We start from the raw sequence: 17,573 nt of genomic DNA on the forward strand, positions 1-17,573 counted from the left end.
TAAACTCACGACTCATAACAATCCCTACTCCATTCCTATTCCTATTTATTCTTGTATACCAAATCTTATATCCCCAAGGTTCTATCACTTTTGCTTTCTCACCTACCCATTTGGTCTCTTGTAGACATAAAATATCAATCTTTCTCCTACACATAACATCTACTAACTCTACCAACTTACCAATTAAAGACCCTATGTTTCAAGTGGCTAACCTAATTTTATGGTCTTGGACTAACTTCTTTACCCCCTCCCGTCCAACAAAATGAGAGAACCCTTGCCTATTTGACACCACACCCGGGCACCAGTGTGACGCGTCGCTTCTGGGCGACGACCTAGCAACCCTTGCCCATTTATCACTGCCTCCGGGCCTATAGAGTACAGCGCGTCGCTCAGTAGGGAACGCCCCAACGAAATTCCCATATTGGTTCATATTCATAGGGTATGACTAAGTTTTTATGCTGGCTGTCACTGGCCTACCGCAACCCTCCTCCTTTATCCGGGCTTGGGACCGGCAGTGTATAACTAAACAGTTATACACAGGCGGAGTTGAGAGTATCCATGGAGGCTCATTATGTGAGTCAGCACCCCCGCGCCGGGGGTTCCCTCCGGCGCGGGTGCGGGGGTGCTGACTCAGATAATGAGCCCACCTGGCTGTGAGGTAAAACTCCGGGTTGAGGACATGACCATCCAGCCTGACGAGCCTCATAGCAATGGCAGCCGCAGTGGGATTTGATCCATATTCTTCAACTTGAGAAAACAAACACATTTTTGTATTGCGTGAATGCTCTACTTATGTGGCCTCCCACCTTTTCACAAAGGTGTCCACATTGGCCTCTGAGCCTTTCGAAAGTCTTGATGCCCCTGCCGGAAGGGGCACCTTTTTTCTTCACAAGGTTAAGGATGCCCTTGGACACCCCTTGAAGTTCTAAACCCCTTGCTTTGAGGCTTGATCGAGATGTTGAAACAGTTCCGAAAACTTGGATTCATGGGGCTTTAATTCGAGCTTGAGTCCACGACCCGGGTCCGTTTGGGGTGTATAAAATCCAACGAAATGGGTAAAAACCAGGGGGGCGTCCGATTCATATTCAACCGAACAACCTGGCCTGATCTCACATTTTTCAAGAACAAGAAGCCCCGACCAACTGTCTGTCACGAGAGGAGGGAAGGAGAAGGGCGGTGGAGGCAGGCCAAGTGTCAGCACCTGCTCTGCTGATATGTGCCCTGCACCTGGGGATCCACATTCCATCGTACGAGTATCCTGCAGATGATATGACCCATCATTGCAGCTTTCCATAGGGTTGGGTTTCCGGGTGTCCATAGTTTCACGACCCTCGTCGATCACCATGTTCGTTCCTGATTGCACGGTGAGCTCTTGGCGACGATTATCAGGCGTATAGCGGTGGTTTTTGGAAGGGATGGTCGGGCTTGCCATGGCGGGAAATTTGGGACAGAATCCTCTCTGAAGTAGGGTCTGGCCTCAATTTCGGCAGGTGCCGACTATAGTACTCTGCTGCGACAGGGATGCTGATCTGCGGGCCTGTGGTTGGGCTTGGACGAGACAGAGGAGAAGGAGGCTATTAGCGATGGTGGTTCCGGTATCGCCGTGAGATCTTGACCAACGTCCACCCATTAGGCTCCAGTTTTGTCATTCTTTCAAGGATCTTCGGTCTCGACCCACACCAGTTGCCGGTATGGGCTATAGATCCACACATGACACATAAATGAATGATGTTCTCATACGCCACCACCTATGTCTAGGGTCGGCTTGATTCGATCGTGATTTCGACCTCCGACGAGGTAATAAAATCCAGTGGAACTTTCATTCACACCCTAGCGAACTGTCGTTGTTCCTTCATTTTGGTGAAGGAGTCCGCTCCTAGGTAAGAGCAGGTTGTAGCTCATCAGTGATTGACTGAGTTTCTAACGTTTTTGGATTTTGTTTACTAAGAATCCCTACTTGGATATGAGCTTAATATCTATTTTTTTATAAATATCCAGGAGGTTTTCTGTTTAATCAATGGTCACTTTGTGTTTCAAAGGGATGGAATTTATGCTTTTGTCTTTTGTATGCATTACGTTCCAATGCTGGACTTCCTTTATTTGAAAGCATCACATTTTCTTGTTGATTAAATTAGGATAATTATTTTCATGGGTTTTAGATCAGTTGTATCACGTTAAGGTTTTTCGTTTTGATGGAAGTTATATTCCCCCCAAGATTTTTTTTAAAATTCCGTAGCCCATTTTATAGGGCATTTTTTTAAAAAAAGTCCAAAAAAATGGACCGAAATGACCCTGTGTGCGGTCAACGCACCCAGGGTCGGGTTGACCGCACCTGGTGCCGCACCCGCACCTGCGTCGAGTCGCGTCGACACGGGTGCGACACCCTGCTAGCCGAATCCCTGTTACATAGCATACCCGTGTTGACACGCATCGACATGGGCGTAGTGCAGGTGCGCCGCAGGTTGAGTCTCACTATAAAAACCAGAAAAAAAAACTTGGATTCGTGTCGGATCCGGACCCGACCCGGACCCAATGGAAGCACCGCCTCCCTCGTGCCTTCTAAAGACAACGATGTAGGGGTTTCAAAGAGAAACCCCCCCTTTTCCTCTCTCGCTCTCTCGTCTCCTTCTCGTTGCTTTCCTTGACCCGCTGTCGTCGGCAAGCACAGCCACCGGTGACAACACCGTCGGAGCCCACCCTCGCCAGCGACTGTCTCCCCTTCCCGTTGTTCCTTCCCTTTCCATGCTGCGATCTCTCGGCTCATCGAAAGACCCTAACACCGACAACCTACTCGAGCCTCCCCTCTGCGACCTCGCCAGCGACGCCTCTCTACTCGACCCCCCTCTCCTCGCGTCTGTCGAGTAGCGTCCACCAACGACTTCCCCCCTTCTTCAGCCGCCTGACGCTGATGTGGTCGCGAGTCCTGGCGACGAGACCTCCCGTCCGATCTCATGCGTCAATGGCCTCAGCCAACCCCCGTCTCGGTCACCCACTGCTTGCTGGAGGCCACCTAACGATCGATTCCCTGAGCAACCCCCGACGACCTTGTTACCCTCTCCCTCGTGCCTCTTCGGTTCGGTAGAGGAGCCCCCGACGTCGGAGCTCCCTCTGCTCGTCGGAGCCTGACGCTGGTGACCCCGAGAGCAGCCTCTCCTTCCTTTGCCCCTTTTCTCCCATCGATTGAGGTCCCGCTACTGCCGCCATCTCTTGAGCCGTCCCTGGACTCTCCCATTGCTGTCGTCTTCCGAGGTAACTCCCTCTCTCGCTGTTTTCTTGTTGGAGACGCCGGCAGGAGGTCGCCGACCTCCTGCCTCCCTTTTCGCCCTCCTTGTCTGTCTTCATCTTCTTCGTCCTTTTTCCGGCAGGCGGTAGGGTTGCCGCCTGCGTCGGGTTGGCATGTCGATAGGGGCCAAACCCCAATCACCTGTGTCTTCTCTTCGGAGGGACGACAGGGGCGATGCCCTGTCGTCAGCTAGCTCCAGCAGGGGCCAAGCCCTTGCCGCCCACTTTCCTTTTCGACACGCGGCAGGGTTGTCGCATGCGTTTCCTCCTTTCTGGCAGAGGGCTCTCGGGTGGCCCTTGTGCCTTGGTCGGCAGCCCCCCTGCATGCCTCTTGTTCAGGCAGGTCGGCCGAACCCTTGCCACCTCCTTTCTTCTGGTTCTCGGTAGGTTGGCAAGGGTCAAGCCCCTGTCACCTCCCTGAGTTCGAGAACGACGGCAGGGGCCGAGCCCTGTCGTCGTTTCCCTTTCTTTTTCTTGTTGGGTGGGCAGGGGGTCGAGCCCCTGCCACCTCCCTATGTTCGGATGGGTCGGCAGGGGCCTACCCCTGCCGTCTCTCTGCTTGTCTGTTGCGCAGGGAAGGGGTCAACCCCCTCTCTGCTTTCGTGTTTCGTTGGGAAGGGGCCGAGACCCCCTTCCTCCCTCTTTTGGTCAGGGGAGGGGTCGAGGCCCCTCCCTGCTCCATCTTTTATGGCGTCAAGCAGGCGCTAAGCCTCCTGCCTCCCCCTTAGTGGCTTGCAGGCAAGGGCCTCGCTGTTGCCTCTTTGCTCTTTCGGCAGGCAGGGCGAAGCCTCCCTCGTTGTCTTCTTTAGGCAGGGGTGTATCCCCCTGCCTCCCTGTTTCTCGCTGACAGCAGGTCAGCAGGGGCTCACAGCCCCTGCCCCTGTTTCTTGCTTGTAAAGCAGGCTTGCCAAGGGCACGCTGCCCCTGCTTCTTGCGCTTATAGCAGGTGCGCAAGGGCACAATGCCTCTGCCTCTGTTTCCTTCACGTTAGGTCAGCGGCAGTGCCCCCGACCTTTTGTTTTTGGTGTTAGCTTGCTAAGACTATCGCTTTTGCAGCTCGTACGATGGATCCCGCTCGCGCTTCGCGACCCGAGCCATCAATTGTTTACACCTGCAGGCGACAACAAGCTTGTAACTCCCTAAGGTAGGGGAAGATTGCACGGAGGACTTGAACAATTGAATTGAGTTCAATTAACTAAAAAAGATGATTAAATAAATATATATGCATATATATATATATATATATATATATTTATACGAGTACACAGTTAACTCAAGGATGCAGTTTTGCGATCCTTGTCCTTTACTTTCTGTCAGTCTTTACTTTGTCGTTGCGCTCTGCGCCCAGGCTTTGCGTTTGCACTCTTGCTTACAGTCTTTACTTTGTCGTAACACTATGCACCCAGGCTCCCATTTTTGCAAATGTTTCATTATTGTCTTGCCATTGCAGATGACGTTCAGTTTTTTCGCTCATTGCATGTGCTATAAATGCATCCTCGTGGAGGATGCAAGAGGCATTTACCGCTCTCCCTCTTGCGACAAGAGTTGAGTCGAGAGCTTAGCAATACATCTTCGTCTAAGGAGATGGATCCCTAGCAGGGATTCTGGCTTTTCGAGCGAGCAGTCCTGTAAAGTTGACTTGAGCGAACTTCTTAGCGGGGGTTTTGTTGAGAAACCCGTATCCCGTCTATCGAAGCCGGTATCGAGTCATGCGAGACATGTTGATACTAAGATAGCGGATGAGATTCTAGAAAATTGCATGCCAAATGTTGGCACAAGCTGTTGGCTGTTTTAAAAGATAAAAAATGTCAAATGTAAAGTTTGAGAAACATTACATCTTAAACTCTTCTGTTGAGGCTTCTATTGATGAGTTATACCTCTTTCATCCTAGAGTACCTATAGTCGTGCACTACACACTATTACTGCGATGATCAGATGAGACAATCGTGCGACCTCGAATAGTGCTAAATGCACAATGCTGTAATTACATAAAATGGTGACTATTCGCCTTCACAGGCAAGATGCTCGAGTGGTTTAAAGACTACAACATTAGAATGGGTCGTTAGTTAAACAACACCTAACGCGCCCATTCGCTTCTTGTAGTCTGTCAAGGGAGATGACAGAGCGGTACAAAACTCTAATGGACAGATTGTTAACAACCACCCCATGTGCAAAGATCCGACCTCTCCAGTCATTGGAGTTAGGGGAAGAGACTACCAGACATTATCCTAGGTGGTAGATCCCATGGACTTCTGCAGAAGTTGGATGCATCCGTTGCTCAGTACCTGCCTTTGGGGAATCCTGTCTCTGCCAAAGTCGTTACCTTAGGAGCGGACTCAACTAGCTATTCGGGTTATTGAAAATACATAGAATAATAGACGCCCGAACTAGTCTCAGTTGTTTATACATTTTTGTCTGCATGTACTCGCGGGCCAATAATATCAAAACATAAAGTTTGTTCATACTGGTTGATGGGTCATAAGACTTTCATGTGCTTTGGTTACGTACTTTTGTCAAGTAAAAGCTTATCGATGAAATTACGTATGACTTTGTGTGTCCCCGAGATTCTTATGATTATGATGCTTATGTTAGCATATAGGTGAATGATATGTCACATCGACAAATGATTAGTTTAGACTATTTAGGTGAATAATACATCACGCCTACATAGTTTTATTGCAGAGAACTGCGTTATGATTGCCTAAGTGAATATAGCATACCTGTATAACATGATTGATAAGTATCTTGAATTTGATTAAAATGTCTTGAAGATATGTGCGTGAGTTACACGCTAGAAAGGTCGAATGCGATGAGCTTTGAGATAAGAATTGTGAATGCATATGATGATGCAATGATTTGAATTGTCTTACGTGCATATATAACTTGAATCCTATGTAAATTTATTGAACTACGTAGGAATTACATATGTTGATGTTTAGTTGATTCATATTATGTAATCTGCATGTTCTCATGTGTTGTTTACCCATGCTTTGAGGTCCTATTTGAGGAATGCAATGTTTCTTGTGGCAATGATATGATGCGTAGTATTATATGCTTCTGTATGATGCGATTGAAATGCCACGTGATAAGAAATGTTGAAAGCATGCGATAAATGTTCATGGTTCATGGAACCTTATTGGAGGAATGTGTGATCTTGTGATTTGTTTTACCATGTGAAGTGATACAATGCATATTGCTGATAAGCATGCTTGTGCCCATATTGGTGGCTACTGACCCCAACAACGGTCAATTGTTCGGAGCAGTCGATTGTATTGATGTATGTATCATTGTGTATGGTATCTGTTGAGGACCTGATCTCCAAAGGATTATCTGCGAGGGTATGCATGATTAAGATCTGGTAATCGGCTGCAGTGGTAGATTCTCTGTGAGGATGTACACTGTCCACGAGCGGGTAGCCGCAAAGACGGTGAACTCCTGTGAGGAAGTGTATGGTCCAAGACCAGGTATAGCATCTAGGACGGTAATTCCTTGTGAGGTTGTACATTTCCTAGACTAGGTGATCCAGCGTTGATCTTGTTAATTATAATAGTGACTATTGACCCTGAGAGTGGTCATTTGTGTTGATGCGTGTATCACAATGATTTTCATTGGATATGACATTTGTTGAGGATCGGGTTCCTAAAGGATGCTCTGTGAGGGTATGCATAATCAAGATCTGGTAAATCGGCTAGAGTGGTAGATTCTTTGTAAGGATATACACTGTCCAAGAGCGAGTAGCCACAAAGACGGTGAACTCCTGTGAGGAAGTGTATTGTCCAAGACCAGGTATACCATCTAGGGTGGTAATTCCTTGTGAGGTCGTACATTTTCCAGACCAAGCGATCCGACGTGAAACTTGTGATTTTTTATTACCATAAAAAGTTATGGTGAGCTGTGATGATCTTCTGAGATTGATCGAGATAACCAGTTATGAATCTATAGTTTTGGTTTTCTGTTTTAGCATGATTATATGTTCAACTCAGATGTGAGAATCAGATCTTTAGTGATTTAAGATCAAAATCATGTTTTGGACCTTCTATGGAAGGGTAGGTTTTTCTGAGAAAGTATGACGCCTTAAGTGAGTCATAACAGGTGATAGTTGGCCGCGTAAGGCCTTGAGAGATGGGAATAAATTAAGGTTGTTCAGGATAAAGAGTTTGTTAGAAATAGTGAGAGTGACAAACGATGACCTGATAATGATTAAATGCAGAGACCATGTTCTAGGAACGAAAACAAGCTTGTTGCGTGGTAGTTCACAGCTTACGATCAAATGAATCGTCATGTTGCGTTTGACAGTTGCATTGCTGATATGCTTTAAACTGCTTAGCATGCTGAATTCAGTTTCTTGTAGTCTCTCTTGTGCACCTACTAGTTTTTCGCAAAACTAACCCATTCTATGGGTACAAGTGATGATTAGGTACACTACGGGCGATGACGCGATGGCAAGATGACTTCAAGATTTCCTTTTCCCTGCTCTTAGCTCGCGTTCTAGACGTTTTTGGGTTTTGTCACGGGTTTTCCTTTGGATATCCGAATTCTGTACTTTTTGGTTCTTTTAGCTAACGTGCCCAAAGTTGTCAGCTTGCCTTTCTAAATTCAACAAAAGAATTATCTTCCGCTGATTACATAAACAAACTCTGAAAGGAAAGAGATTTTCTTCTAGTCTCTTTCCTGTTTTCTGAAAGGTTCGCAAGTTTGAAATTTTGGGGCGTTACACTCACACTACGCCTCGGTTTGGGTTCACCATAGACCTGAATTTTTTCTGGTCAAATCACAATAAAAGGGGTGGGGCCATTTTGGTCCTGCCCCACCCGATACTTAATCCCCCCCTCCTCCCTCTTCTCGAAACCCTTGACTCTCAACGCTCTCCCCCAAACCCTCGACTCTTTGCTCTTCCCCCCTGTAACTCTCGTCCTCCCCTTCTCTCTCCCTCGGCGATATCGATTCTCCTCCTCCCATTCTCTCTCAGCTCTCTCGATTCCCCTTCTTTCTCCTTTTGTCTCTTGATTCCCCTCCTCTCCCTCTGTGACTCTCATCCTCCCCTTCTCTCTCCCTCGGGGATATCAATTCCCTTCCTCCCCCTTTGTCTCCCTCTTTGTCTCTCGTCTTCCCCTTCTCTCGATTCCCCTCTAAGCCTCTCTCTCTCTCATTTTCCCATCCATCTCTTTTCCCTCCTCCTTTGTCTCTCTCTCAGCGACTGCAACTTGAAGGAGCTCACCTTTAGCGACATTTGGCTACCTCCGGCAGGCAGTGAAGAGGTAGGAGCAACATCTTTCAGTTTGCTAATTGCTAATTGCTAGGTATTACTATTATTCAAAATTGTTATTATTTTGCTATGCCACATAGGTGCGGGTGTGGCGATGTGGCACTTTAAAAAAACTTGGGTGGGGGCCTGCGGGGGTCCGGGAGGGTATATATATATTATATTATATTATATATATATATATTAACAATTAACAGTAACACTAATGAAATAAAAAACAATTATCATAATATTATCAAATCAATTCATCATCATGCATGCAATAAATCAAATTAACAATCTACAATTCTATTATTCATCTTAAAAACTAACACCACAATTAAATCAACCTAAATATATTATAGAAACAATCAAATAAGTAAAGCAGAAAAGAAGTAAATTATACGATTTACTAATAAAAGAAGCAAACAATGCATAATTACGTACCAAAAGTATATCCTACACAAATGTATATGACGATGAGGTAATGAATCCTAATAATTTTCTGTTTCATCATCAAATGCATCATAAGAAAGAAGATTAGGCTCAGATAAGTCCATGTTTGTAATGTTGAAATAATTTTCTCCCTCTAAGTTACACTCTTTTGGGTTTATATCCCAAAATTTGGATGATCCTTGTCTGCATTACAAACCTAACTTGAAAATGTTAAATATAAGTATATTTAAATGAAGAAACTAAGAAATAGTCAAATAACTAAGAGAGCAATTAATACCTGTATTCATCGTTGGTTTGCGAAAGTAGTCGAAGATTAGAATAAACATATACTAAATCCTCTACACGCTTGTTGGTGAGTTTGTTTCTCTTCATGTTGTGGATTTAAGAATATGTGCTCCAATTTCTTTCACAACATGATGAATTAGATGGTTGAGATAGCAATTTCAATGCAAGACGTTGAAGCACAGGTGCTTCTGATCCAAATGTTGATCACCATGTGATAGGATTTATATTTTCCTCCTCTCTCGTTAGTAATGTTGTCCATATAATCTCGAAGATGAAAATTTTTCAAACTCTTGTGTGACTTGGTTTAAAATATGTGATTCTGGATAAGGTCTTGCCATACACATATTTTTAGGCCTTGATAGCTCTGGGTCTAAATTTGGAGGGACACTACCAATACCACTTTCCTGTCACTTTTTTGCATAATATTTTGGTTTAAGAGAATGTACCATGCAATGCAAAGGAGTGTTGATCTTATCCCTTCTTCTGACTAAAATTGAATGAATATGATTAAAAAATTCTGAATCATTCAATGCAGGATTTTTTTCCTCCTGCGTGAAAACTACAACTTGTATTTATTTAATCATATTATCCCACATTTCATAAACTTTGTGAAGCATCGACTCATCCTTATCAACTTCTCTCAACATTTCTCAATTAGGTTGCGTAAACTAAAGGAAGTATACGACTCTTATCTCAAAAGTCAACATCAACAATGAATTTCTTAATTTCTTAATTTCTTAATTTCTTAATTTCTTAAGCCTTGACAACATTATCAACACGATAGAATATCCAATTCTCATAGTCACCATGTTAACTAAAGCATTCTTCACTTCCTTAATTCTTTTCACCATCACAATGATGAACACAAAACGTATTTCAATAACCTTCAACAATTTCAGGTCAGAATGCTTATTAAATTTAACATTAGCATGATGGTGTTTGACAACAAAATTCTTAATGCTTTTGATATTTTTTCTAATTTCTCAATCCATGAATATAGAGCATATGCTGGTGAATTTTCTTCTTCTTTGGGGTTGTAGATGCTTTTGAGGGTCAGATTCAAGCTTTGTGGTACACAAGGAATCCAAAAAATATGAGGATACTCACTCTTTAAACTCAATGCTGCACTTTTACAAACTGGAGCGTTGTCTGTAATGATTTATACTACTTTCTGATAACTCATTTATTTTATTACTTTTATAAACAATCATTTCAAATACTTAACATTTTTATATTGCCCAGATGCATCAACTGCTTTCAAGAATACTGGGTCACTAAGCGAAGAAGTAGTGAAATTAATCAGTGAACGCCTTTGAATATATGTCCACCCATAAGAAACAATGGAAACTCTATTTTGTTCTCATGAATATTTCTTAATCTTTAGCAATTTCTCAACATTTGCCTTCTCTTCTGCAAGAATTGTGGTTCGTAGTTTTTCTGAGCTTGAAGGTATATAACCACTCAAGTTACAATTTGCCAATGAAGTAACTAAATCCTTCCAATAAGGATTTCTAGCTGCATTAAATAGAAGTGAACTAGAATAAAAATATCTCCCTACTTTTCTATTCATCTTCTCCCTTCCATATGTATTAAATGATGTTTGTATCATTCCTCTTTCTCTACCTCCTACATCCACTTTTCTTTTTTTTAGCATCTTCTTGGTAGCTTAAAAATGATACACTAATTGCACAAGAATCACTTATTGTCTTCCTCTTCTCATATTCATCTTGTATTTTCTTGTATTGTCTTCGCATTGCCTCATCAACTCTTTTGCATCTTGAAATGCATGTCCTGCCATCTTCAACAAATGAGCATTTAACTCTTGTGTAAGACCCAACAAAATTTCTTTCACAAAGCTTGCATCGAAATCTCTTGTTTCCACCACCTCTTTCAGTTTTTGCAAGCTTATACACATGTGCCTTTAGTGGCTCTCTATTGTCACATGTTACAGTTAACGAACTTGAATCAACACTCCTACTACCACTACCAGTAGAACTTACATGTGGGGATGAGGATTACGCAAGTCCTTTCCCTTTATCCGTCATTTTTGTCCTGAAAACAAAAAAATATTATATTAAAATCAATTATGCACACAATCAAGATTGATAATATTGAGTGCAAGGTCAATAACATATACAATAAGTTCTAAAAAATATAGTAGTACGTAAAATTGTGTTTTAGCAATAATAAAAATATAACAAACCCCTTGCATTAATAAGGGCAAGGGATATAACATCGTAAATTTGGCCACTGCATCTGATCTAATTTGACACTTAACTATAGAAGAAATCGGCTAAACCCTCTGCGTACCTCTCTAGATTTGAACCTAGACTGCTCGTCTAATAGTCTAGGCCTCATCCCACTACGCCAAACCCCTCGTGTCTCTCACAAGTCGCAATATTGGCCTGGTATCGTGTGGAACAGTCTAATGAGTATGGAGTTATAAGAAGATGGGGAGTTCATGGGGTTTTAGGGATCGTTTTACTGCATGTCCAAACTGACATGTTCTTATCCAGGACACACTGTCCCGAGTTACTGTTTTTTAGGAACAAAAAAGACACTGTTTCGCAGGATGCACAGAGGCGTGAAACAACACATTCACACATCCTGCATTTGACTGCAACAACATCCGATGCATCCGCAACGTCGTACACAATGCACGATGTGGAGTCAAACACCCCCTTAGTGTCCAAGCAAGACATGGTCTATCTGGTTTCGAACCTGTTTGTTACAGTTTGATACACTGAATAGGTTTTTCTTATTATTAAAAAGAACAAAAGAGATTTTTCTCTTAAAATCAAGTTAGGTATGCCAACTTGGGGATTCATATCCAAGGCTCCATAGGGTTTAGCCCATGGTTGCCAGTCGAGGAAACAAGAGCGGGAAGCGAGACACTTTCAAAATTTTAGGAAGCAGGAAGTGTGGGATGACTTAGAAGCGAATCAAGAATCGTTTCAGAAGCGACCTAGGAAGTGAACCGGAAGCGACCTAGGAAGCAAACCGGAAGCAACCTAGGAAGCGAGGGGAAGCGAAAAAAGAGAACAAAAAATAAAAAGTAAAAAAAAAATGCAAAAAAAAGAAAAGAAAAAAAGGGGGAAGCGAGCTTCCCAAAAAAATTTGGCACTTCCCAACACGTTTCGGAAGTGTGGCGTTTTATGCTTTTGAAACGCGTTTCGGGGAAGCACACTTCTCCACTTGCCTAGGCATTTTCGGTAACTCTGGTTTAGCCCTTACTCTATAGATGAGGGGAAAGAGATTTAGAGAGAGGTACACTGAGGGTTTAGCCGAGAAGAACGAGAGAGATGAGGGGAGAGAGATTGAGAGAGAGTGAGAGAATGGAGACATACTTGCCGGAATCGTCATGCCAGAATCGCTGCTGGCTATGTCACAGGGACTCGGTCAACCAGACCCTGGGTGCGATGTGGGTGCGGCACCCGGTGCGGTCAACCGGAACCTAGGTGCGGTCAATGCACTCAAGGTCTTTTGTGTCCAATTTTTGGACAAAAAAAAGGCCCGATGAAAAGGGCTAAGGGGAGGAGGATTAGGGCACCCGAGTTTTCTTCCTGCTCGAGTATTCCTCCTGAAGCCGCCGCCGACGCCAATGCTCTCCAACGACTCCTTCTGACCCCTCCTCCTCAGGTATCTCTCTTGTCTCTCACTTGCTCTTGTTCTTGCTCTCACTCTCATTGTCTCTTCTCTCTTTCTCTCTCACTCTCTCTCTCGGTCACTCTCACTTGCTCTCCGTCTCTCACTCTCACTGCCTCTCTTCTCTCTCACTCTCTCTTACTCTCACTTGCTCTTTGTCTCTCACTCTCACTGTCTCTTCTCTCTGTCTCTCTCACTCGACAGACATATTTTCTATCGTTACTCTGGCAGACATATTTTCAGTAATATATTTTAGTGATTATATGCTTACTGTAGTGTAGTGTGAACTACTTAATTTTGTTGCCATTGGTCAGGAATCTAGTTTTGGATACTGTAGTTTTGACCAAAAAATGTGACTTTTGTATGCTTCAATATTTATGAGAATTTTGAGCCATCGATTTTTAAGCCTTATAAGATCTTGCTTGTGCAATGTAATCGACCAATCCAACAGCTGGTCCCCGTAAAACCGAACACATACATTGCATATGTATGGTCAGATTTAAGAAAAAAAAACATGAAAATCTTGGTTCATACTCAGGTAATTGTGTGAACTACTAGGGGTTTTGATTTATTGCATGCATGATGATGAATTGATTTGATGATATTGTGATAATTGTTTTTTATTTCATTAGTGTTAATGTTGTTAACTGTTAAAACTTAATATATATATATATATATATATATATATATATTGTCGCACCCCCGCACCCAAGTTTTTTGAAAGTGCCGCACCCCTGCACCCGCACCCATGTGACATAGGCTGCTGGGTTGGAGACAGATAAGAGGCGTCGGGGTCGGGAGGAGGGGGCAAAATGTTTTTGCCCTAATCCCCCTCCCAACCCATTTCATCGGGCGATTTTTTTTTATGTCCAAAAGTTGGACATTTATGACCCTGGGTGTGTTGACCGCACCCAGGGTCGGTTTGACTGCACCGTGTGCCGCACCCGCGTCGCGTCGCGTCGCGTCGACACGGGTGCATCACCCAGCTGGCTGAATCCCTGTGACATAGTTAGCTTGTTATAATTTGTTTCTTCAATTGTTAATTTGTTAGTTATTGCTTCTTAGTTCTTGAATTTTGATTCTTTGAATAAAAGTTGTTCTTAGCCTGTTACTATTTTAGTTGTTAAATGCTAAATTCTAAATGTTAAATTTATTTGAATTTATGTGATATATATATAGCTGTGTCCCCGTACCCACATTTTTTGGAATTGCCATGTCGTACCCGCACCCGTCCTCGTACCCAGGTGACAGATTTATATATATATATATATATATATCCATCCTTCTTATATATATTATGCATTCTTCTTTTTATATATTACACTTAAAATATATGTTATACATAAAAAATATGTATTTGTCTATACGAGCTCTCCCGAGCCAAGCCGAACACCGTCTTTGGACTCGTCTCGTTTAAGCTAAACGTGCTGCTCATGGCTCACCTTGCCAGCTATACGAACCAATCATGAACGAGTTCGTGATGAGCCAAATCGAGCTGAGTCACGAGCTGTTCAGTTCCTTTACCAGCGCTAAGTGTGCCTTTCCCATGTTGACATGACACAGAATAGGACATGCTGATGCACTTCATGGATTGGACATGGTTGATGCTATACTTTTAGTTTCATCTTTTTCCTTTTTTGTCTTGATGCTTTTTTTTCTTGTGTTTTTTCTGTTTAAAATTTTGACTATATATGTATATGTGTGTGTGTGTGTGTGTGTGTGTGCATGTTTGTATTAATTTTACAAAACCTCCATGTTGTACCAAGTATGTTTATGTCTGTCATGTACCTTTATCTGCTCTTATGTCACATCGATCTGAACAAGCTTGTGATTTATATCTAAATAAGACCTTGTTTTCAGTTTACTGCATCCCCGTTGTCTTGACGTATCCTTTTTTCCTCTCCTGTGCTTTTTTCTATCACCTCTGGACATCTTTACAATGATTTGAGCCTATGCTTTATGCAATGTGCTCATGCTTCAATTCTAAAGTTGGCCAGTATGAAGGCTTTAGTTCTAGGAATTTGCCAGTGATTGACATTGAGATGGAGGTAGGGTATCCCTTTTCATATGCTTTCAGTTTCATAACTTGTTCACATTAAATGTTAACTTTTTATACTTGAATCAATTGTGTTTATGCATGGGGATTATGTTTTGGTCCATCAGATGCTTATGTTATTCATAAGTTGGCCTAAATGGTCTATTAATTTGGTGTATAGATGGTTGAGGCCTGGAGCCGCTGGACTTTACAAGTGCAGCCTTCCAACTTTCTTTTTATTGTGTTGGATTCATGGTTGCAAGTGCCAGCTTAAGTGAGATTTGTTACTCACCTCAGTGATAGTTGTCACCAAGCTAGTGCCTCTCTCTTCTCCCCATTCCTTCCAAGCACCACCCCCCTACCAAAAAAAATGTAGCTGCATCTATTGCGTACACGAGACCTTTTTATTGCTGAACTTTAGCCTGAATGGAATACACATTTGCATCTAGATTCTAGAGCATTTTTGAGCCCGCTCAGTTGAAACTTTGAAAAGCCGAACCAATTAACCTCAGGTAAACCAACATACTTGTGAATCGTCTTCATGATGTTCAGCTATCATCTTGATAGCTGCATCTATTGCCTACACGAGACCTTTTTATTGCTGAACTTTAGCCTGAATGAAACACACATTTGCATCTAGATTCTAGAGCATTTTTTAGCCCATCATGACTCAGTTGAAACTTTGAAAAGCTTCATGGTGTTCATCTATTATCTTGATGACCTCAAATGGTTTATATCACTAGTTTACTGAAGTTTTAGTTTTACTGGATGTTGTATGTGTTATTAAGAGCGTCTTATCTTTTTGCAGGTTCGGCTCGCTGTATCGGACCGCCTCACATTTCAGATGCCACCACCATATTCAACGGTTATACAGGTGCTTACTCAGTCTGGATTCTTCTTTTCTTATCCTTCACTGTAATGTCCTTATTGTTTTCATTCCTTTGTCTGCTCATGTAGCAGTCTCTTAACTGATGTGTGATGATCATTATCATCCTTGGTGTTGTAGGAGTCGGAATGTGGGAGTTGGCATATACCTATTGCTGTTGAGGATGAGAATGAAACTCCCAGGCCATGGGTTTGTGCAAGTAGGCCTGGGTTCACCCTTTTGAAACAGGTCAACAGTCACTGGGAACAAACTTATACAAGCTGCTGACAAAATGGTTCTTCGAAATAGTTTCAAAAGTGTTTATTTGTTGTAGTCATCTATGTATCAAATTCTATAATATTTAATGCTCAATTTTGAAGCCATTCTCTGTTCTTGGTGTGCTTAAAATTTTTGAGGGAAAGTTTGCCAAGACTGTTTTTTGTTGTAGTGTTATTGAATGAAGCTGAGCCAAACCCATGTTAAATAAATTCATTATTTTTGCATCTTGAACATGATGTAGTCCATAAGCTTGTTCTAAATAATATTTTGATCTGAATCTCTTACCAGATATGTACACTGATCTGGATTCATATCAAAAAATAAAATAGTTTTTTTTAACAGATTTGGATATTAACCAAATAGATAATTTTTAACAAATTTTGATATTAATCTGAATTCATATTTCAGGGATACGTGCTGAGAAATATTTAAATTGTTCAGGGACAAAACAATAATTTAACAACTTAAGAGTATATTTTGAAAAATAATTAAATTGTCTAAGGGTAAAATGATAATTTTATAATGCAGGGATATTTTCAATAAAATAGTTAAATTATATAGGAGAAAATTGGTAATTCACCACCCCAGGAGTATATTCATGTAAATATTTAAAATATTGAAGGACAAAAAAATTTTCATACCCAAGTGGCAAATAGGTTACTTGGTATCAAATCAAGGGCATTTTAGTATAATTTATAGGTCGTCTTTTGAAAATTTGAAAGTTTAAGGGTTTTTCAAAAATCCAAAACATGGTTTTTTGAAAAATTAATTTTCAAAACTTGTGGGAGACATGGTTTTCAAAAAACCATTTCTCTCCCTTTCTCTCTGGTTTTGACATGGCAAAATGGGTGGGGGGCGATTTTCCCTTTTTCTAACACATGGCAGGGAGAGGGTAAGCCACCATTCCATAATTTTGGCACTCACCCCCTCCCTCCTCTCTCTCTCTCTCTCTCTCTTCACATGCTCCTCTCTCTCTTCTCTCCTCTTCCCTCTTTCTCGCTCTAAACTCAGCTCCCTTTCTCTAGTTTTTGATCCCACACTCTGAACTTTTTTTGATTTATTCTGATAGAAATCCCCATGCCCTTGCCGTACCTACCTACGGTCTTGGATTTCTTTGAAGAAGTGTTGATAGTTTAGAATTGGCTTTTGGAGCTTAGTCATCAGAGGTTCTACCAAATTTGGAGGTAGTCTTGAAACCCTGTTGCCAAAGATTTGCCAATTTTTCAATTATCAAATAAACAACGTATGTACGGGTATGACATTTGGTCTCTTGTATGGATCTATAGGACTTCTTGAACTTTTTCTTAGACCCTTAGGATTTCTTTTATGAATTAAAATATCAAAAATTCAGTCCATCTACACCCTTGTATAGGGAGGTTCTGTCAAAAATTTTAAATAATTTTTTGAGATTTTTTGTACTAATATAGGGGAGGTTCTACTAAAATTTTCAAAATAATTTTTGGTTTTTTTATATTAAAATAAGG

The 17,573-nt window shown here is 42.0% G+C and overlaps 1 protein-coding gene across 1 annotated transcript in view; it reads left to right on the forward strand.

Moving 5' to 3' along the window:
* The window catches only part of LOC149837471 (proteinaceous RNase P 1, chloroplastic/mitochondrial-like), a 61,345-nt gene extending 45,025 nt beyond the window's left edge, over positions 1 to 16,320 (forward strand). Inside the window, exons 5-6 of the mRNA XM_090007388.1 lie at positions 15,754 to 15,819; positions 15,952 to 16,320. Coding sequence (XP_089863514.1) covers positions 15,754 to 15,819; positions 15,952 to 16,098 — 213 coding nt within the window. The 3' untranslated portion in view covers positions 16,099 to 16,320. The remainder of the gene's footprint in view (positions 1 to 15,753; positions 15,820 to 15,951) is intronic.
* The last annotated feature ends 1,253 nt before the right edge of the window (positions 16,321 to 17,573 follow it).

This window comes from Nuphar pumila, chromosome 5 (genome assembly GCF_984573655.1).
Source record: "Nuphar pumila chromosome 5, dmNupPumi1.hap1.1, whole genome shotgun sequence".
NCBI classification, from domain to species: Eukaryota; Viridiplantae; Streptophyta; class Magnoliopsida; order Nymphaeales; family Nymphaeaceae; genus Nuphar; species Nuphar pumila.